The sequence below is a fragment of the Sorghum bicolor genome, chromosome 3 (genome assembly GCF_000003195.3).
Source record: "Sorghum bicolor cultivar BTx623 chromosome 3, Sorghum_bicolor_NCBIv3, whole genome shotgun sequence".
Taxonomy (NCBI): domain Eukaryota; kingdom Viridiplantae; phylum Streptophyta; class Magnoliopsida; order Poales; family Poaceae; genus Sorghum; species Sorghum bicolor.
The window spans coordinates 60167456-60189619 of NC_012872.2; the positions used below are offsets into that span (position 1 = coordinate 60167456).

A 22164-nucleotide genomic window follows, 5' to 3' on the forward strand; every position below is an offset into this window, starting at 1 on the left:
ACCCCGAGAGCTGAAACCATGAGATCCAAACAGAGCCTAGATACATTATGAAAGCAAAGGCTCGTCCTAACTGTTACTGCAAAACCTTTTCCTAATCACCCTAGATAAGAGGGTATCAGAATCCATAGTTTGGTGGAAAATGAACAAAACGTGGCATTTTTTATCTGCGAGATGCAACGAATGGATTGTGTTTATACAATAATAATATATATAACGGGCTGTACAGGACAAAAGAATTTGCCGTTTCCACCAAGATCTACCGACGCCGTGCCTGGAGTTTGGATTTCAATTCTTGCTAACGGCAGTCTTGCAAACTGGGCAAGTGTTTTTCTGAGAGAGCCACTGCTTGATGCAGTAGACATGGTAGCTATGGCCACAGTCTAGCCTTCCCATCTCTTCATTTGCTTCGAATTCTTCCTGCAAAGTACAATATAAATCAGACTAGTTTTAAGATTGAACCACAGGGTACTAGCAGAAAGATCCATGGAATCCTGTTTAAAGAAATGGAGGTATGGGCATACTTGGCAAATACTGCATTTCCTTTCCATTTCTGTTGCGAACCGGAAGGAACTGAAGGATGGGTGCTTGACCTTCTTAAGGTTGCGAGTAATCTCATCCTCCCGTAACCCTGTGTTGACGTATCCAATTTTGTCTTCAAGCTCGAGCAACTCCTGCAAAGCAAAGTGTCTGATCATCGACTGATGGCACAGGTCAGACGTAGATACTCCCTCCGTTCCAAATTATAAGTTATTCCAAGAATCTTGGAGAATCAAAGCATTTTTAAGTTTGACCAAAAATATAGAGAGAAATATAAAGATTTATGTCATAAAATAGGTATACTATGAAAATATAACTAACAAAGAATCTATTGATACTTGGTTGGTACCCAAAATGTTATTATTTTGCTATATAAATTTGGTCAAACTTGAAAAACTTTGACTCTCCAAGATTTTTGGAATAACTTATAATTTGGAACGGAGGGAGTACAACATAAGGGGTACATACCTCGTATGTCATGTTATCAACGTCAAGGCGCCAATCCTGGTAGCGATCATACATGTTCATTCCTCCCAGTAACACTCTTGTCTGAAACATCATTATCTACAAACATAAGGAAAAACGAGAAATAAGAAACTGCTGGGAAGTTTAAGTGATTTGACAACTGGATGTGATGTCTAAGGAGCAGATTACAATTACATCATTATTATCCACTTCAGCTAGTAAACATTGTCCATGCATTATACTCTTCATTGCAACCAAAGATGATTTTCATTTGTATAAAGTGCAGACTGAAGTTCAAGAGTGCCATAAACCAGCCAACTGAACATATGCATGACATCTTAATGGCTGGATAGAAATGTTCATATCTATGTTTTCAGTTCAAGTTAGTCTGTAAGATTATATCTTAGTAGGTTCCTATAGGTAGAAATATGTAGGAATTTATGGTGCAGAAAGTGGGGAATGGGTGAATTCAAGATCATCGCTTGGGGACAAATACTATCATGACATCACATGAAGCACTTGCCAGAAAACTGTAACTATTGCAACCTTTATTTGTCAATGTTGGGGTACTATGTCCACTCTACAATATGCTATTATCATGGTCAATGAAAGGCAGAGACAGTACGAAATATGGCTCCACAGACCATTGTTTTGGAAAAAAAAACTACAAGATCAAAATACACAAAAGGGCTAGTGAGCAAAGCAACTGTAGATCAATTCACTTTCATCTATCTACACTATAATAGGAATCTGTTAATCAGGTTAGGAAATGAAACCTAAGTAGATTAACAGTGTGTTCCAATATTTGTTAATTGGCGCCTGCACAGACCGACAATGCTTGTGGATCTTGGTATTGAATGATTTAGGTAGGGGCCATCACTAGGCAGGTGTCCACCTAGAAGGAATGACTACAACTCCTGATCTGATTATGACTGAAGCAACAGGAAAATGATAAAAGGCATGAAGGGTTGGTCCCCATAAGCAGACAGAAAATAATAGTTCGTCCAGAAGGGCAGGCTTGGCACTAAATCACAAATGGTTAACTGCTAGCACCACCCAACAGGCATGTTGAAACATGCCTGTTCCTTCCTTAAACATACTGTACGATCCACCAGAACAGTATGCCAAAAGAGAATCGCGCCAGGCCGTAATTGTAAGGTGTTCCACCACTTCCAAGAGCACAACTGACCATTTTGCCCAGCTCAGCATGGAGAATCCAGTATTCATACTTGTCATTGGCGTTGGAATGCACAGGACTAAACCTCACTACGGTTGCGAGGTCTCTTTCAATGGCCACATTACCCTTTGTTTCATTCCTTCATCAACTGCAGTTATCCTAAGACTTAAATCAGCAGGAGCTCTACCTGACATCAACTGGTCCCAAGGACATGAACAATGCCACGTATTTCTAGAAGTCATCTAAATAACAGGAAATAGCCACATCAAACCAACGGTAAGGTCTATCTTCTCTATCTACATAAGGAAAACATATTTTGAAGGTGCTTAGATGGCTGTATTTGCATATGTGCCTCTTAGGCACAGGAGAACAGTGAAGCACACATGCTGTGAAATACTACCTTTGCAACTCCAACATAGACCTATGTCAAACTATCTCAGGTTTGACCGAATTTCTATAACACCACCAAATAGTAGGTATCATAAGATTCATTATGGCATACTTTTCTACAAGTTTGGTCATTTTTTTAAAAATAGCTCGACTAAGAACAAAGCTAGACATGCATTCTTTTTGGGACAAAGGTACTAAGCAGCTAATCTATTCTGGCTATAAAAATTCTCTCTGTGTAATCAAATTCTGCTGCTACACACCTCCATTGTTGACACCCTAATATAGATGCTCATGACAATACCACTACCCACTGGGTCACGGCTGCAACCACCGGTAATCATTGTGCCTGTCAAGGCACCGGTTGAGTTAACAATCTAAGGAAGGCAGCCATCTCACGTCACGTTTAGCGCACGAAAGGAGCAAGTCAACCACTTCCAACTCCCCACCCAGCCGCCCAGAGGCGTTACCAAACCGCGTAGCAGTCACAGTTACCACGCACGCATCACACGCAGAAACATGTCAGATGATCACGCCCTTAACGACCCTGCCCTACGCACCAACCGCTGGAGTCGGCGGGGCATGGAATGGATGCGGTTGATGTGTGTAAGCAATCGCGAGATGAAGAGAGGCAGAGAGCAAAAGCGTCTGTATGCGTGCAATGCAGTGTGCCGTACCTCTTCCTCGAGGCCTCCGGGGGAGTGGCGGTACCCACGCATCCGGCGGAGGCGGCCGGAGGGGATGAGATCGGCGCCGAAGAAGGGAGCGTCGAGGTGCGGCGGCGGCGGCGAGTCCATGAAGGACGAGGATATCTGCTCCTGCATGGACGCCCTCCGGGACAGGCACGGCCGCTGTTCAGGTGAGAGCTCATCAATACAGGCAGTAGAACATGGCAAAGATTCCACTTGCGTACATTATAGAAATTAATTAAAATAAAACAATTCACGAGTCCAGAGAACAAAGAAGAACCAAACACATTGACCCTTTGAACAAGTATTGACGACCGTCCGTAATCACAGTTGTCGAGATTAAATATGGGGATTAATGGCATTAATCAAATTCGGAAGGGGACCAGAAATGCTGTGAACCTGACATAAAGCACGCAACGATCCCAGAAGAAAAGAAAAAGAGAATAATTATTTTATTTTAAACAAAAGAACGGCCCCCCAGCCACAGCCACAGTGAACGAAGGAACCCTTTCGAAACGAACGAAGGAAATCTGAGCACGAACAGATCGAAGCAAGCAAGTGGCAGCAGAAGCGAGGAATCCGTGGACACACACACCTCTCTGTGGGGCCTGTCGCCGTCGGCGCCGCGGCCACCGCCCCTCCCCACCATCTGGTGGCGCGCCACCACGCAGTCCACCGAGGACGCCTCCGCGGCGAAGGGTATCCCGGGCGCGCACCACACGTCGGCGCCGATCCCCCCGGTGACGAAGCCTCCGCCTCCTCCTCCTCCTCCCCCGCCGCCCGCGCCACGGTCCTTCCTCCTGTCCTTGCCCCTCCGCCGCCGACGCCCGCCGTGCCAGTCAGCCGACGACCGCACGGCCGTCGCCGCCGCGGCCGCCCCGGGCGCGTACGCCTGCGACGCCGCCGACGACGCGCAGCCCAGGCCGCGCAGCGCCGCCGACGCGAACCCCTTACGCCTCCCCTCCTCCTGCGCCGGCACCGGCGGGCGCGGGGGAGGCGGAGGCGAGGACGAGGAGGCCTCGCCCCGGGGGTGCAGGAGCAGGCGCCGGATCCCCCGCCGGCGCTCCGCCGTCGGCGAGCGGTCACGCGGCATGGCGCGCAGGGGGGCGGGGGCGTGGCTAGGGTAGGCTAGGCGTCGCCTTCCCTCCCCTGGCCCCTGGCTTGCTCGTCTCGTCGGGCCCGGAGGTGGCTGAGGGCCGGCAGTAATGGTGGCGGTGTGGTGGAAGAAGCGACGGCCGGCGGAGGTCTGCGGCGTAGTAGCAGCGCGTGGCGTGGGGTGGAAGACCAGTGTCCAGAGGAGAAGTAGGGGTGGGGGTGGTGGACTGGTGGGCCTGGGGGAGTCGGAGCACGAGGCAGGCAACGCGATGGCCGATGGATGAGAGGTGTGGTAAATTCTTGTCCCGGATTTGGTGCGGCGCAGGATTTGAGGCGATGGGCGGATGTTCTTATAGCTGTCTCCAACGACACACCCATTTGGAAACCCAAACTTAAAATGGGTCTCCAACACAATACCTATAGCCTCCAACAGAGTACCCATACAGAAGACCCACTTTTGTATCAGGAGAGCCATAACCCAAATTTGGGTATCCTCTCTCTTCGAGACCCATTTGCAGAGAGTGTTGTCTTTTAGGTCTTGTGGTTGGAGAAGACTAAAAATAGATATAAAACCTTTTAACTGTAGCGCTACCCAAAGGATAAATAGGTCTTATATTTTGGATGACGATTGTTGGAGATAGTGGTGAGATCTCCAAGCCCTCAAAAACGGTCAGGTAAAATGCTTTAAAAAATGGAGTGGTTTGTACGCAGAAATGTGTGTGCGGAGTAGTACTCATAGTACTAGGCCTCGTTTACTTCTCAACAAATTTTACAAAATTTTTTAGATTCCTCGTCACATCGAATCTTTAGACATATGCATGAAGTATTAAATATAGACAAAAATAAAAACTAATTGCACAGTTTGGTCGGAATTAACGAAACGAATCTTTTGAGCCTAGTTAGTCCATGATTAAACAATATTTGTCAAATACAAACAAAAAAGCTACAGTGTCAATTTTGTAAAATATTATGGAACTAAACAAGGCCTAGGCCTTGTTTTCGAAAACTGAAAAGTTTTTGCAACCGTAGCACCTTTGTTTTTATTTGATAAACATTATTTAATTATAGAGTAACTAGGTTTAAAAGATTTATCTTATGATTTATAGATAAACTGTGTAATTAGTTTTTATTTTCGTCTATATTTAATACTGCATGCATGTGGCGTAAGATTCGATGTGACGGGAAATTTTAAAAAAAAATTGGTTTTGAGGGTGAACTAAACATGGCCCTAGTGAGAGTACGGTGTATGCTACGCGTGTACCGCGTATTTTTTTTCCTTCTCACGGTCACGGAGTGGTATACAGTATTTAGTGGCAAGAGTAGAGTACATTCCTTCCTTTAATTCCGATAACGTCAGTACTAGTGTACTGCTGCTGCTTGTGCTTGTGAAGCCATCCGAGAATCCGAGCAGTCGGATTGGGCCATGCATGCATTCGTCACGCAATGTGACGGTCACGGTAGTGATGAGGCGATGAACGGGCCGGGTCCGGGTCCATCCGTGCATCCATTTAGGCCTTGTTTAGTTCCGTCTAAAATCCTAAAAATTTTCAAGATTTCTCGTCACATCGAATCTTTAGGCACATGCTTGAAGTATTAAATATAGACAAAAATATAAACTAATTGTATATTTTAGTCAAAATTTACGAGACGAATCTTTTAAACCTAGTTAGGCTATGATTGAACAATAATTACCCCGAACAAACGACAGTGCTATAGTGTCATTTCATCTACGAACTAAACACGGCCTTATTTATGACACTCCACCACAAAGATCTGTGGAGCTCAAGGACCATGTGTGCCAGGAGATCGGGACTTGGGACTTGGGAGGGAGGCAGGGGCACATCAGTTTTTCCCATTTCCCGTCGGAGGGCCAGGGCCAGGACGCCATGTGGACACGTACCATCGATCTCTGCCTCTTTTGGTGGTGATGCTTTGCTTGTGCAAGCTCGAGGCCATGGCCATCCTCTTGTCTCTGTCAGGGTCTGTTTAGATTGGGAATAAAAAAATTTTGGATGCCACATCAGATGTGTCGGAAGGATGTCGGGAGTGGTTTTTAGAAACTAATAAAAAAACAAATTACATAGCTCGTCAGGAAACTGCAAGACAAATTTATTAAGCATAATTAATCTGTCATTAGCATATGTGGGTTACTGTAGCACTTAAGGCTAATCATGGAGTAACTAGGCTTAAAAGATTCGTCTCGCGATTCTCAACTAAACTGTGTAATTAGTTTTTTTTATCTATATTTAATGTTCCATACATGTGTCCAAAGATTCGATGAGATGGATGAAAAATTTTTAGGTAGGAAACTAAACAGGGCCTAAACAGTCACTGACGCAGTGTGCTGTCAACACACTGGCACGGGGGGCATGAGTACGCATATCCCAACATTTTATAACCATCACAAGAAATTTAGATTTCGTCACTGTAGCACTTTCGTTTGTTTGTGATAAATTTTATCTAACCCTAGACTAATTAGGGTCAAAAGATTCATCTCACGATTTACAGATAAACTGTGTAATTAGTTTTTGTTTTTGTCTATATTTAATACTTCATGCATGTGCCGCAAAATTCGATGTGACAGAGAATCTTGAAAAAATTTGTAAACTAAGGGGGTGTTTGGGACTGCTTTGCTCCACATTTTTCAGCTCTGCTCTATGTTTTTTAGCCAAACGGTTTCAGCTCCACGCACTTAGTTCGAGGAAAAAGGGTGGAGTTGTGAGAGCACCTAAAGAGGTACTCCACAAACTCCAGTTTTTTATGGAGCTACTCTACAGTGGAGTTTGTGAAGCAGAGTTTGTGGAGCAGTCCCAAACACCCACTAAACAAGGCCATCAGCGGGCCATCAGCTGGTAGTACTCCTAGTAGTGTCAACACGGGCGGTGGCACAGCGGCAGCACGCCGCTCCGCACAATCGTTGTCCGCCTTGGATCCTGCGATGCTGCCAATTTGCTCATCTGGTGTGCGCAGTAGTATAAAAAAAAGATGCATGCAGCATTAACATAAATAAATAAATAAATAAATCAATAAATAAATAAACTACTCCTAGTCAGTCAAAGGGAACAAATGCTCACCTGGCAAGTCCTCAACTTGCTCCTCCTTTTTCGTCCGCGTCTGCTCCTTTATTTTTTTCTACTATAATAATATGCAATAATATCATGCATGGAGAGAGCAGAGACAAGACGAGGTCCCCGTTAACAGGAGAATCTGTACGTTTCCTACTCGAACGAAACAAATCTCCGGTCTGCGAATCTGACGACTCACCCTTCACCCGCCGCAAATCCAACCCTTCCAAATCGTCGTCTGACGTCGCAAGTGGATGCCTGCGCGGAAAGTTTCCAGGCCACCTCCTGTCTAAATTCTTGATGAAAATTGCTCTGAACTGGCGCGCGTGATTTCGCGATCACGAGCAGTTTTACCTGTAATCACCCGCCCTGGATCTCCTCCGGTGTTACGGGAGCTGGGGGGGTACTCTACGCTACTACGCGTGCCTGCCCTGCTGGAGTGGCCACTTGCCGGCTTGCGCTTGTCCTCTTTGGTTTTGGCCCCCTCTCCCCCTCTTGGATCTTGGGTCTTGCTATGCTGCCGCGGGCTGGTCTGGTGAAGCAGAAAGCCAGAAGAAGCGCCGGGCATGGGCCATGGCTATATAGCTCATCAGATGAGACATCAGACATGAGGCGACGAAAGTCCAACGGCGGAGCGCCCTTCTCCAGGTGAAATATTCTTTGCTTTTTGCTGTTGCTAGTGGACGCGCACACTACAGACGACGACGAGAGAGTCCGCGGGCGCTTTTGGCAGGCACCCCATGGCCCATGCGCCATCGCCATGCAGGAGCAAGCGCAAGCGCGAGAGAGATGCGGTGCCCAACCGGTCAGAGGATGCAGTGGCACTGTGGTGGACCTGTGGATTGTCAATTGCGGAGAGAGCGATCGAACTGGTTTTGTTTGGGCCTTGTTTAGTTGGCAAAAACTTTGGTTTTTGGCTACTGTAGCACTTTCGTTTTTATTTGACAAACATTGTCTAATTATGAAGTAACTAGGCTCAAAAGATTCATCTCATAAATTACAGGTAAACTGTACAATTAGTTTTTATTTTTATCTATATTTAATGCTCCATGCATGCGATCAAAAATTCGATGTGACGGGGAATCTTGAAAATTTTTACGAACTAAACAAGGCCTTAGTTCACTAAGATTTTCCGTCATATCAAATCTTATAGCACATGTAAGAAGCACTAAATATAGATAAAAACAAAAATTAATTATATAGTTTGTCTGTAATTTACGAGATGAATCTTTTAAGTCTAGTTAGTCTATAGTTGGACAATAATTATCAAATACAAAAAAAAATACTATAATATCAAAATCTAAAATTTTTTCGCAACTAAACAAGGCCTTCATTCCTGCAATGCAATGCAATGCAATCCTGCTCGTGTCGTCACAGCATTTCCTTCTTTATTATTCCCTGGCTTTGGATGCTCCATGGCGTAAGTTTACAGACACTCCCTGCAGCGTCAGCAGAGAGCACTGACCAGTAGGAGCACCGTCGCTTGCCTTGCCTTTACCATGCACTAGTAGAGTGGCGCGCCCTTGCGCGCCAGTGCGGACTAAGTATAGGTTAAGATTAATAAGAATGGACTTTAGAAATATATATGTTGGATAGTAGAAGGGAATATACATCATGATAAGACATAAGTGGGGAGATCACATAAGTATACATGACATAGAGTACTTATGTGAGGGATAGGCTATAGATGTAGTACATTAGAAAGTTTAGTAAGTATGAGTGGACTTTGTTCACTGCGTGATATTGCTGTTACAAAAGGTTGGCATCACATTGGATTTTTTCCCCCTTTTTTCCGTTCATGTGGTGCCGAAGGTAAGATTGCTTAGTCTGCTTTGCAGTAACTGCGGTATAATTCCCAACCTGGTTCGTAGCCATCAGAATTGCGTTGCGGTGTAACTGTAGAAGTGTTTGTATAATTATAAACATGTTGTATTACTTGGATCTTAACAATGTTGGATGTTAATAGATGTAGGAAAGCATGGAAAAGCATTTTGTTTATTGGAAGTAGTATGCACGTACCATCATAATCTGAAATGTGGTTTGATGATTCTGTAGAAACATATACACAGGATAAGTGTTGGTGTATTGATAATGGTAAATGTGTGCTGAATTTATGATGGGGCATGTACCTCTGAGTTCCGAAGTAGTTTCATTACCGTGACGTGTTTAGTAGAATGGACGCACCTTCGCACGCCCAGGAAGCTGCACGTTGGGGGCAATAGAGTAAAATTATTCTTGAGGACACCATTCTATTCATAACAGATAACCAAATATATGTGGAACTGTGTTTGTCCTCTATAATTTGCTCACAAAATAGGAGAATAATCTGCACTACAAATAAAAAGACCAAGCCATAAACTAAGTAACTCCAGCTTTATTCTTTTGCACTATGTTATATTGGCACCATAAAATGCAATGAGGCAATTGTAGTCTGCAGTATCCAATTGGGTGTGGGGTGTGCTTCTGGGTACATCTCCTTGAGAAATGGGGAAGCTGCTTCATGCTGCCATCCTTCTATGGCCACTAGGTTGGGGAGTGAAAATAAAGGGTACAATTTTTTTTAAAAAAACCGAAGGCGATTGAGGCTTTAGGCTATGAAATGAAACAACCAGTTGTATATGTCAACCAATATCTCTAAAACTTAAACCATTGAATAAGACTTCTGAAAACAGGGCAGCAACTAAGCTGCATCAAAATTCAGAAATAAAAGCAGGAAAACAAACCTTTGAAAAATGAGTGATTTAGCAAGTACTCATTCATTAAAAAAACTTCTTACATCAGTAATTTTTAAAGACAAGAGGTGAGGATAAATAGCTGAAAATTAAAGGTGAGACAAATCAACAGGTAAACTTTGTAGTGCAAAGCATTCAATATATATTTAAATTATTGATCTCTAAATTTGTTGGCAACTATACGTACTATACCAAGTAGTGAAGGTTGATTTGGATGATGATTCGTTTACGCTACCTGGACGATGATTAAATACACTTCAATGTTTGTCAGGTGTTAAGGCTTCATATCCATCTATATAAAATGGACGCAATATATCCAAAAGTATGACACAACAGCTCTCTTAGGTCCAACGCTCTGAGGAACAGAGCGGTATCATTGAATTTGACAAACAAAAGAACACTCAATTTGGTAAACCAAAAGAAAACTATGTATCCTTTTTCTCTGGTTTGGCAACAACAGGTTAATTGTCACTACAAATAGGCTCTAGGAGGAACTAACTGTGGAGAAACAACCCTATGTATCTTGTAAGTGTGGCAAGATCAATGGTAAAGTTCAGAAAAACAAAGCAAATGTTCAGAGCTAGCAATTATAGTAACTGGTGACAACAATTCACCCACTATTGCTTGAAACCATTTATAGTTATCATTCAACAACATGAAACTCGAAAGTGAAGCTACATGTTTTTTAATGACTTGTAAGTTTAAATCATATCAAAGCCACCCATGCTTTATTCTATAATTATTTGTCACCGAGAAACACAGTGGCAGCAGGACAGGTAGACGACTATTTCTGTGAGAAATCTATTCACAAGGATCCATCTCATCAAAGCATGATATGGAGGACATAAGTTTCATTTACAACTTGTAACAACTCAGATCGGTCAACCATAGCCAATTCTTTAAAAGTAACCTCTCCAGTTCTCCCCTACACGATATCTAATGACTAAAAGAAACAAAATTTGTTGTAGAGATGGAGCAATCGTGTTAACCTGATGCAAGATCTTGGGCTTGCTGCCAAATTCCACCAACGACTAAGACATGCTGAGCGACCGTGGTTGTAGGCAGATGCCAAAGCCTCTAAAAATAATGAGGCCTTCATGGGTGCAGCAGTCCTCCCAACTCAGACCCATCTACATAGATGAAAGATGAAGTCAAGATGTAACCTAATAGTCATTTAGAATATGTTGTCTGCCTTATATTGGCTGAGAATAATATAGTTTGTAGATGAATGAAAAGGAAATATATTGCCTATCAAAAATGAGTATATAAGCACATGTCTGAGGGCAAAATTAAGGGATATGCATCTCAACAATATCGTTCTGCATTTTTAGGTTGGTTCATTGTCAATACCCATATAGCCTGTTAATCTCAGGTGGACCTGTTAAGTGATTTCTTTGTTTAAAAATACATGTGTATTTATTTTATCTAGAGGGGCCTAGAAAATGTTTTTATATTTTTATTCTTAGGGAGCCGACACTTATTAGGGAAAACCTGTAATGAAAGAAATATGACACCATCATAGGGATGCTGCAATGAAGTGAATACAAACTGGAAATAAATGCACAACTTTAACTATTTAAGCCAGAGGTCATAAGGTAATGGGTATGCACCAACGGCGAAAAAAAACATCAAGATCGTCATATTAGTGGTTGTGTTGACAGGGAACGCCACCCTTTAACTGCAGCACGAAAAGGTTAGAAATTAGCACCGACACGCTATAGTATTCAGTGACAAAAAATAATGAATTATTTAGGTATAGAAACATATGTGTGTATTTTTCGGCTGTGGAAAAAAGAAGGTTATGGATAGGCTAACAAAATTACAATCTGGAAGCTATGAAGACAGGTAAAGAACATAGCATTTAGGCATGACTAAGAAATCGCGGAGCTACTACAATGAAAGAGAAGTAATAAAAGAATACAAACACACCGACGATTTAGTAATGAAGGTTGGAACCATCGAGTGGAACACAAAGATTGCATGAACGTACGTACACACATGAAAGATGAAGAAACTTTAAGAATGAACTGTAAAACAGGGAAAGAGGATCAGAACCTAAAGAACAAATAAGAAGATAGCTGAGGAATTGCTGAGGATAAAAAATCAGCATAAAGTATCAAACAAGGGCTGCACAAAAAGTACATTAATATAATTAGTGTTAGAATGCAGGAACCAGAAAAATAGGCAATTTACTGACCAACTACAGAAATGGTAGTAACAAATATAATTCAGTCACCGCAGGGAAGGAAGAACAAAAATCATAACGCTAAAAAATGAGCAGATATAATAATTTTAGAACCCAAAAAAAGAGTAGGATGAAAACGTAACCTGATGGACGATCTGTGTTGTAGCCCTGAATGTAGGCCCTGAAAAATAAATCTAAAATCAGCAAGTGGAAAAAAGCAGAATCATTAGAATGGGGAAAGATTACATGTCTTTATGTAAGGTCCTAAAATAAATCAAATTATATGCAAATCGGGTGTATGGTGATCCTTGATCCGTCTCATGCACCATCTCATTTGAGAAATCGTTAGAATCACCATGTGAAAGAAATAAGAATATGTAGAAATCTATTTAACAACTTCTGTTTTGATATATGAGTATAAGCAGGAAAAAGCAAAGATTCTAATGTGTGTACATGACATATCATTTTATTTCCAGCACCATTGCCCATGGTCAGGCTTAACAGATGCCAATTATATTTTGGAAAAAGACATTTGTTTCTAGCATTATTGGCATGGACATAGGGTCAACAAAAAAAATGCAAAGTAGCAATGCCTTGAAAATATGATCAGGTGTATCAGAAACATCCCACAGGTACTGTCATATGATCAAATTTGGAATAAGTACATCATCAGCAACTGCATATATATGCTCGGACTAAAATAAATAAAGAGTACCATAGGCACATACTTATGTATACTGAAAAGATTGCGATAGCAGTACAGTGCATTGAGACATGCTGAGATTCAGAGGGCACATGCTATGAAAACCAACGGTAAGAAATGAATCATTAGACTCCAGCTGTGTAACAGTGCAAACCCAATAGGATATGAAATATAGTGAATACACAAGCTCCTTCGTTAATGCCAAAAGATATTAATACTGGATTTGTATACATGGCTTTGAAACTACATGGAGTCAATATCTTACCATAGGAGCAGCCTATATCCATAAGTCGAGCAGCCAGATTGATAATGAGTCTTGCTAGATGTGTCCCAATCTAACAGAAGACAACAACATGGAAGCACATATTTTTAGAAGTTGTAGAAACTGAAATAGCATAACACTAGATGTATGCAGGAGCAGCTGAGAATAAATTTAACACCACTAAAGAACAATAGATGGGAAGATGTTGTTTTTGTCATGGAAATATTATACATGCAGCTTTTATTTAGGTAATAATTCAAAGTGTGTGAAGTACTGCATGTGCATATAATGTAACATAATTCATAAAAAATTCTGGAAAACAAAATCAAACTTACATGTAGACACCTATTTATTTAGCATCAAGAGCATAACACATGGCGGCAACACGGTAGATTGTGTCGTATTAAAAAATAGCTCTAAATACCTTTCAGTATCCTGCATGATCTTAGAAGATGTAGTAGAGAAAGAAAAAAGATTGTATCACTGTTAGTTTTGGATGGAACCCAAAAAACAACTATGTGCATAAAACATATTAATATACCAAAGGCATTAGGTGAACTCGACATGGCAGTCCATAGCCACTGCTTGCAGCACGACGCGTGCAGCCTGCAGCCTGCCGGCAATTGACATCAGGCAAATAGGAAAATAGATCGAGGCCCGACATAGTGCTTAGGGTTTCGCTAAGCTGAGGAGCTCACGGTCTCCGACGGCCGCGGCATCGAGGAGCCCTGTGGAGGGTACAGAAGGGGAGAAGGAGAGAGAGGAAACAGAGAGGGGAGCACCATCGCGCCGGTCGCCGCCAAGCTTGGCCCTCCTGCTGCGCCAGCATACCAAGCTTAGGGTTTGGCCAGCTAGGGTTTCGGCCACAGGAGGAGTGAAGGCGTCCCGACAGGAGGAGGCACCGAGGAGGCCGCACGAAGGATGGAGGAGAGGGAGGAGGTCGTCGGGCCTCACCTGCGTTGCCGCGCCGTCTGGAAGCCTCGCCGTCGCCTGGTGCCCACGCCGCCGCCGCCGGAGGAAAGGGGAAAAAGGAGGAGGAGGAGGAGGAGGAGGAGGAGGCGAAGGAGGAGGCGGTGGCGGAGGACGACGGCGGCCACGGCACGCCAATCGCCGTCGCGTTCGGCCTGGTGGCGGTGTCGGAGTCGGAGAGAGCGAGAAGTTTCCCGTCTCCGTTTGTCTCTCTTTTTTTTTTTTTTTGCAGACACGAGGGGGCTGCTTATATTTGGAGATGGCCTTGCCGATGTGGACCAATAGAAATCTGCAGGGATGAGATGGCGCTGGCGTGGACGAATCAGAGAATTTCAGGCGACGTGGCCGGTCTCCCTGCGCAGGGCGTGCCTCCGGATTGTTAGGTTAAATGCGCTTTTAGAATGGACGACAAGACAAATCGAGCTTTCATTGTTTCGCGTCCATGCCTGATGTCTCCTTACCCTGCTAATAATGTCTCTCATTGGGCACTTTCCTACTATCAAACAAAAAGCATGACAGTGTTTTGCTTTCAGCTACCTTTTTTTTCTCCCTAATAATGTACTGTAGAAGAGTCTCTATATATATCGCCAACGACGACCCCGTCTTTATGACAAAGCGAAAACAAACCAGAAAGCTAGAAAGAGTAGTACGTGTCCGAGACACAGAATCAATATATAACTTTCATTTCTAATCTGGGACACTCGTAGTCCACCGCTGAATAATAATACAGTATTAACTGACCAACTTTGACACGGCAATTGGCTAATGGCTAATGGGGGTGAATGGGTGATGACGCTGCCAAACCAACACGAGTGCTGCCATTTATGGGCAGGGAAGGGCTCTTTTCAGCTAGCTATCACTCACGTCGCTTTAGGTGCAGCTACTGATCGAACTGCATCCCTAAACACCCAAGATGTATACTAGTAGTAATCAGTTGGGACGTCGTGTGTCACATGTCATTCCATACAAGGACGTTATTTGCCTCTTCCTGCAAGATAGCGATTATTCCAACATTTATCACTCCTAGGCCTTGTTTACTTCATCCCAGAAACCAATTTTTTTTTTTTAAAATTCTCTATAATATCAAATCTTGCGGCATATGCATAGATCATTAAATATAGACGAAAATAAAAATTAATCGTATAATTTGTCTGTAAATCACGAGATGAATCTTTTAAGTCTAGTTAATCTATTATTAAATAATATTATCAATTAAAAACGAAAATACTACAGTATCGAAATCTAAAATATTTTCGAAACTAAACAAGGCCTAGTAGCAAAATAAAAAAAACACGCAACAAAAGCCTAGACATTCAACTAGTTTGTCACAAGAAACTGACAGATGCTGCTTGCTCGAGGATATGGAAGGCAAGATGAGCATCAGATCAGAATCGAATAGGCCGGTAGCTCGGCTTGAGCTTTCCTTTGCGTATCTCTCCGTTTCGTGTTGGACGGGCGACCGAGCAAATGCCACAGAAAATTGGCGTCGGTAATTAGCGCGCGGCTGCGGCTGCGGCTGCCGTCTTTGATGGGGAGTCGAAAGTGACCCTGGACAGAACAACGCTGTCTCAGGGGTGGCCCTCCCGGGCTTATCTGCACTTCAGAATTTCGATTCGAAGTCGCATTATTTTGAAAACATTTGTTGCTTGTAGCATCGGAAGATATGCTAAACAATTTGCTAGCCAGCGGATCACCATCCCGTCCACACCGAATTCAAATCGTGATGATGATGCTAGTGGACGAGAGTACGAAACTGAAGATATTTCTTTTTTTTTTTCGTCAAACGACAAAAAGGTTATGATCGGGCACGTTTAAATACATGTAAATAGATCGGGACACAGGATCAGATCGAGAGGTCGATTGGTGACGGGTACCATTTTGTCTGTCGTCCCCGCAGAGATTAAAATAAACTAGTCACGCTCAGAGGAATTAATAACGTTTGCATTTTGTATTGAAAAAAAAAATCATCTCCAAAAGGTCATAAAAAAGACTCAAAAAGCCTGTCCAGCTAGCGCAACATGATGCCTTGCAGCAGCATGTCCCAACACATGCATGATACAGGAGGTTAACATCCATACCGGATTATCACACGTACAGGAGGGTACTGCACGCATGATCAGGAAAAATATAAAAAAGGAACAGAAATAGGAAGACATGCATGGGACTCAAGGGGAAAAAAAACTCTACCTCAACGACGAATGCCGCGCTTCTCTCTCGACAGATGTTTTTGTCGTGTAAATTTGCATTTTCACAGTGACGCGAAGACGTGTTTAGGTGTACTAAATCAGGCCAAATCTACCGAATCTATTGGTCTTTTAACAGTATTTTTCTTTCAAAATAAATTAATCAATAGTATTTTCTGCCAACGCTTCCAAATGAACAAGGTAGGCATGGCGATGTTCTTCTCTTTTTTTTTTCTCTGAGCTTATTGCTATGTTTGCCAAACTTTTTACTCCATGGGATGGGCGTATGCTGTATGCATGACTTCCAAAGAAGGGGGCAAGGCAAGGAAACAAAAGCATGCATGGGCAAAACGCACAGAGAATGATTAAAGACGGTCGAGGTGGTCTGGGCAATGACTCGAGCTGGGTTCATCATGCACAGTGCTCTTGACAAAATGATGGGGCGTAATTATGCGTTTATTACATGCCTCCTCTGCCTTTTTGTTTTGTTGCGAGACATCTTTGAGAGCCTCTGAAACCCTTTTCGCATAAATATAGACTCCTATATTGTTTGCTTCTTTTCCCAGAAATTGTGGTATGCCATGCGCCCATGCCCAAAAGAAAACAGATAGTATTCCGGTATCTACAAGCTGTGTACTAGCCCACAGCGGCACTACTGTCCTATTAAAAATATTGTTTTAAACTTTTTTATATTGTATTTGACAATTCAAAAATATATATAATAAATAAATTAATATTATATTATCTCTAATAATAAAATAAGTTATAACAAATTACTTAATAATTATAGAAAAATTTAAAGAAGACGAATGATCATACAAGATGACACGAAGTTTAAAACATCACTTCCAATGCGACGGACGAGTAGATTTCTGATGCAAATGGAATTGTTTATTTTCTCTCTATATATACAAACCCATTATCAGCCTTGCTACTCTCCCAGCATGTCCTTTTTGTAGTACACAAGTGGCGACCAAACATCCCTGCTAAACGTGTTTGAAGGAGCATCATGCGCATGCATGTTGCAGGCAGGTCTATGGTCGAGTCGAGTAGCACGAAAGCACCCCGGATCGTGTACGGAGTACTTCCAATCAAAAAAAGGAAACGAAAAACTTGCTACTGTTTGCGCTCTGAGAAAGCCGGCACGGCCGCTCTGTCCGTGTCCGCATCTGCGTGGCCACGTCCTGCCAAAAATAAAAACGGTGCGTGCCAGCCATCAGTTCCGCGGCGGGCGCACGGCTCGAAGTCTGTCGACCCAAGACCCGTGCGGGTGCTGCCTCTGCCTGTGCGGTGCCGTCCCCTGACCCTGAGAGATCCTGACCCGCGCCAGCGCGCGGGCCACGGCCGTTAGCACGCTTGCGCCCGGCGGGCCGGCGTGTTGGGCTGCTGCGGTCTGCCAAGTACTAGCATCTCACCTCACTCTGGTTGGCGCCGCGGCCTTTTTCGTGCAGTCCGACTTCGGCGTGTAGGCCCGGCCCGCGATGCCGCGAGGAGATGCTGCTGCTGATGGATCAAGGCATTCAGCCCGTTTCGATCGGTGAGCTCGGCTTGGAATGGAAGGCTTCCGAGAAGCGTGGAGTAGAGTCCTCTAAAAAAAAAAAAAGAAGCGTGTGCGCGGGGGCCAATTTTTGGCTCCACAGCCAGACCAGGTGGAAGTTACTGTAAAGTTTTACATTGTCAGACAATTTATTTTACATTTTTCTTTGTCCAAGAAGATACGAAGTTCACCTTTATTTGTTTCTTCGGTTTCTTTCTACTTTTGATCTTGATTTTTTATTCTGAATCCTAATGGAACACCAAAGAGAAACAATATTGTACCTCAACTCCAGTTTCACATTTTCTTTTCAACTTGGAACATTTTCTCATGAAGTTGGATTTTTTCCTCCTCAACCAAGAATATTTTCTCATGAAGATGCAATACATTTCTATTTACTTTACAACATTTTTCTCTTGCACTTGGATCAACTTTCTCATGAATATAGAACTTTACGAGAAAAATGTTATTTGAAATCATCCACTGCAGGGATTGTTACAAAGCCCTTGCTATATGGAAAACTATAATTTTTCTTAGGCTTGGTTCATGCCACCGAAAAGCCTAACTACCATCGGCAAGCCAAATAGATTTGACATTGGCCAGCTACAACGGTTGCGGCAGCAAGGACTGAACACGGGCAACGGAGACATGTATCTTTTGCTTGTTCACTTATCTAAAAAATCATAGTTGAAAGTATCGTTCGCTGATTTATTGCTGAATAGTTGACAGATTCGGCAGATAAGCTCAAATAAACAATTTTGACAATGGTATTTCCAAAACAAATCAAATTAGTAATCCGACTTCAGCATTAAAATTCCTTGTCTATAAAACATGATCTATGTTAGCTATACTTCAAATCAAAGTAATGTAAAATCAATGGCATTGTCCATTCTACGTGTCATGGCCTTAAACTTGCATTGCTTGGCACTACTTTATCAAAATTTGATATGACTCCAAAAAATATTGTTGCTTGCCAAATTCTCTCAAAACCCTTGAACTTATTGCTTGGCATCAATCCAAACAACCAGTTTCTTTATGACATGTAAACCCCTAAAAACCCCGATCTAGGGCTGCTTTGTTCATTTCCCATTTTTTTCACATGAGATCCTATCCTTATATTGGGCAATTCCTCAATCTATGGATGCGGGCTCCCCTAGTTTCAGCGGGAAGTGTAAACATAAATACCTTTAAAAAAACATACTTTCGTAGTCTTTTTTTTTGAAACAATGCATATTCATACCCATATGTGTACTTTATTGCAAAAATTGAGATTCAAAGTCAATATAGAAAATATCATGACAAAATTTAGATGCATGTGCACTACAAGACAAATTCCTAGGAATTTTGTCTTCTAGTGCACATGGACTCCCAATTTTGTCATTTTTGCATAATTTTTTTTCTAGATTGAGTTTTAATTCCAATTTTTGCGACAATGTACTTATATGAATGCACTATGGATACACATTGTTTAAAAAAAATTCCAAATATGTATGAATTTTTTTGAAGAAGTTTGCATGTTTACACCTACCTTTAGATTTGCACGTTATAGTTTGTCTGTTTTGGAGGTATCCAGGTTTGCCATAGACAACATTTAATTTTGCTTGTCTGGATTGCAAATTCTAACCTACAGTACCTATGTTAGCTAGAAAAATGCCAGCTAACTATATGGATCCAATAAATTAAGCCCGCCAGCTAAAATACACATGTACCTTTAAGCAGCATTGGACCATTCACTAGAATTTTCCAACTATTGGAACTAGAAGTAGCCAACCCACCTAACCCTCCATCACCATTTCTCCCCCACCCCTTTTAGGCCTTGTTGTCACCTAACCCTCCATCACCATTTCTCCCCCACTCCTTTTAGTCCATGTTTGTTTCTACACCAAACAAGAGGGTTGAAAGGTGATTGAGAAGAATTTTGACTTGCCGGGATTAAATCTCCCGGGGAATTTGACTTGTAGGGAATTAAAACCCCCTAATCTCCTCCAACCCCTTGGTTTGGGATAGTGACCAAGAAGGCCTTGCTATGGACGGGAGAATGAATGATCAACATTTGAGGTGGTTGGCTTATCCTTGGCTCATTGCTTTTTTTTTTTAATCCCATAGGACAATCGGTACACGGCAAACACGGATCGACTGAACATATAATTCAAAAATAAAAACACGTATAAGATATCGCAATAGTACGGTCACCATACCAAAATGGCCATTTCGATCTTTGGAAGACGATCCGAACAACCCCAGTCAGATAATCACGGCATAGCAACTCAAAAAAAAAAAAGACAGATGGCATGAACGGCAAGAGAGAGTAATGGTCGGAAAAAGGCCAATCATGCCCAGAGAAAAAAGATTCGCCTGGTCGTCCTTCCCGGAGACTCGCCGTGCTGTTTGTTAGAAACTCCACCACCTCGTGAGAATGAGATCGCATCGGACGCTCCAGCTTCGTCGGAGCTGCCAAGATCGGCGCCCAGGATAACCTCGCGTGCCATCGCCCCGGCAACAACCCGCCTCCGACATCGGCTCCTATAAACCCTATAAACAGCGCCAGCCGTCACAAAGCCACAAGCATGGCAACAACAAAGCAGCCAGAGCAAGCGAGCAAGCGCTGCTCGGCGCAAATGGAAGGCAAAGCCGCGGCGAGCCGCGACGACGCCGACGAGCTGGATCCCCTCGCCCTCACCCTCGGATCCATCTACGCGGCCGCCGCCGCTGCTGCTCCAGCCTCACCGCCGCCGACGGTTGCTCCGCGCGCTGCGCGCCGCCGCCTCAACAATGGCATGGCACCCATCTACGCCGCCGCTGCTGCTCCAGCTTCACCGCCGCCACCGGTTGCTCCGCGCGCCGTCCGCCGCCGCGTCAACCGCGTCAAGCCACGCGCCGACGCCGGCGACCTGCTTGTCCAGGCGCCGTTCCCGTGGGCGACCGAGCGGCCCGCGCAGCACGGCACCCTGGAGAGCTTGCTGCGTCGGGGCGTGACGTCGGTCGAGGGCCAGGCGCGGTGCAAGCGGTGCGGCGCCACGAAGGCCATCGCCTACGACCTGGAGACCAAGTTCTGGGAGGTGCGCGAGTACATCGTCACCAACCGCCACGCCATGTACGACCGCGCGCCCAAGGCGTGGGAGTTCCCGGCGCTGCCGGACTGCGACGCGTGCGGGCACAGGGGAGCCATGTGGCCGGAGATCGCCGCCGACAAGCACGAGATCAACTGGCTGTTCCTCTTCCTCGGCCAGATGCTCGGCTGCTGCACGCTGGACCAGCTCAAGTACTTCTGCATGAACAACGGACGACACCGCACCGGCGCCAAGAACAGGGTGCTTTATTACGCCTACATTGAGATGTCCAACCAGCTCTTGTCGTTTGATTGAATATATATGGTGCTAGACCGGTAAAATTATCCTGATGCGCATCTAGATTATCTATCTATCAGTGAGCAATCCGATATATTTTGATCTAGGTTGTATGTTGTTTTGTTGATCCAGTAGTTTCAGTTGAAAAAGATCTAGATGCTATGATAACAAAACGTAGTGTTTGCTTCATTATTGTTACACTTGGTTGTAACTCTATATATTTTCTAAATGCTAGAAATAGAGATTTTGGTGAGAATTTATCCTTCAACAGCTCGTCTAGATGGTTATGCAAATATAGTCATCTTTTATTTCGAATTTTTCGCTAGTCAAAAATAGAAGATGAGAATGGCGCGTGACCTGCTTGAGTGACTGTAACCATGAAGTTGCTTAATCAATGAAGCTCCTATTACCCCAAAAGATAGAATGGCTCTCTAGAGGGCGTACGAGATATCGAAAAACTGTTGGATAGTGAAAATGTATAAAAAGCGATTTTTATGAAAATAACTCTATAAATAATGATTTACAGAGTGAGGTTTAAAATGACTCTATAAATGATGATTTAGAGAAGAAGGTTTAGATAGACTCTTAGAGATGCTCTAATATATATTATATATATTATGTACTATACGCTCCGCAGCGATGAGCATATTTTTATGTGTCAATGTGCACTCCGCATGCGAGCAAGTATGACTAGATTTATATAAAATATTAACAATATTTATCTTTAAATAAATTTATTTTTCTCGAATACGCAAAAGGTTTGCGCATATTTGTATTAAGTAGAAGCAAGTTTTTTACAAAAGCGACGAGGCGCTGGCGGCGGAGGTTTGACAT

General features: G+C 43.3%; 3 protein-coding genes across 15 annotated transcripts; 1 reads left to right on the forward strand and 2 right to left on the reverse strand.

The window, feature by feature from the left end:
- LOC8063097 lies at positions 20-4682 on the reverse strand. The gene is made up of 5 exons (XM_002458306.2): positions 3851-4682; positions 3244-3417; positions 1006-1101; positions 522-671; positions 20-417 (listed from the first exon to the last, which is right to left on the reverse strand). Exons 1-5 carry the CDS (start codon positions 4346-4348, stop codon positions 286-288), a joined length of 1050 nt encoding a protein of 349 aa, XP_002458351.2. The 5' UTR covers positions 4349-4682; the 3' UTR covers positions 20-285.
- LOC110433500 lies at positions 8967-14461 on the reverse strand. 13 transcript variants are annotated; one of them, XR_002450934.1, is made up of 11 exons: positions 14252-14461; positions 13839-13910; positions 13633-13741; positions 13301-13370; positions 12476-12513; positions 12203-12274; positions 11758-11825; positions 11137-11277; positions 9545-9617; positions 9435-9464; positions 8967-9311 (listed from the first exon to the last, which is right to left on the reverse strand). XR_002450934.1 is itself a non-coding variant. In XM_021455768.1 (5 exons), exons 2-5 carry the CDS (start codon positions 11244-11246, stop codon positions 9165-9167), a joined length of 360 nt encoding a protein of 119 aa, XP_021311443.1. In that variant the 5' UTR covers positions 11247-11277; positions 11758-12172; the 3' UTR covers positions 8967-9164. The 13 variants fall into 13 exon arrangements, 2 of the variants coding, with proteins under 2 accessions (XP_021311443.1, XP_021311444.1); XR_002450936.1 differs by lacking the exon at positions 13839-13910 and having other exon boundaries at positions 13633-13732; XR_002450935.1 differs by lacking the exon at positions 13839-13910.
- On the forward strand, positions 20556-21592 carry LOC8068052. Its single transcript, XM_002456141.2, has one exon. The coding sequence runs from the start codon at positions 20602-20604 to the stop codon at positions 21346-21348; it is 747 nt and encodes a 248-aa protein (XP_002456186.2). The 5' UTR covers positions 20556-20601; the 3' UTR covers positions 21349-21592.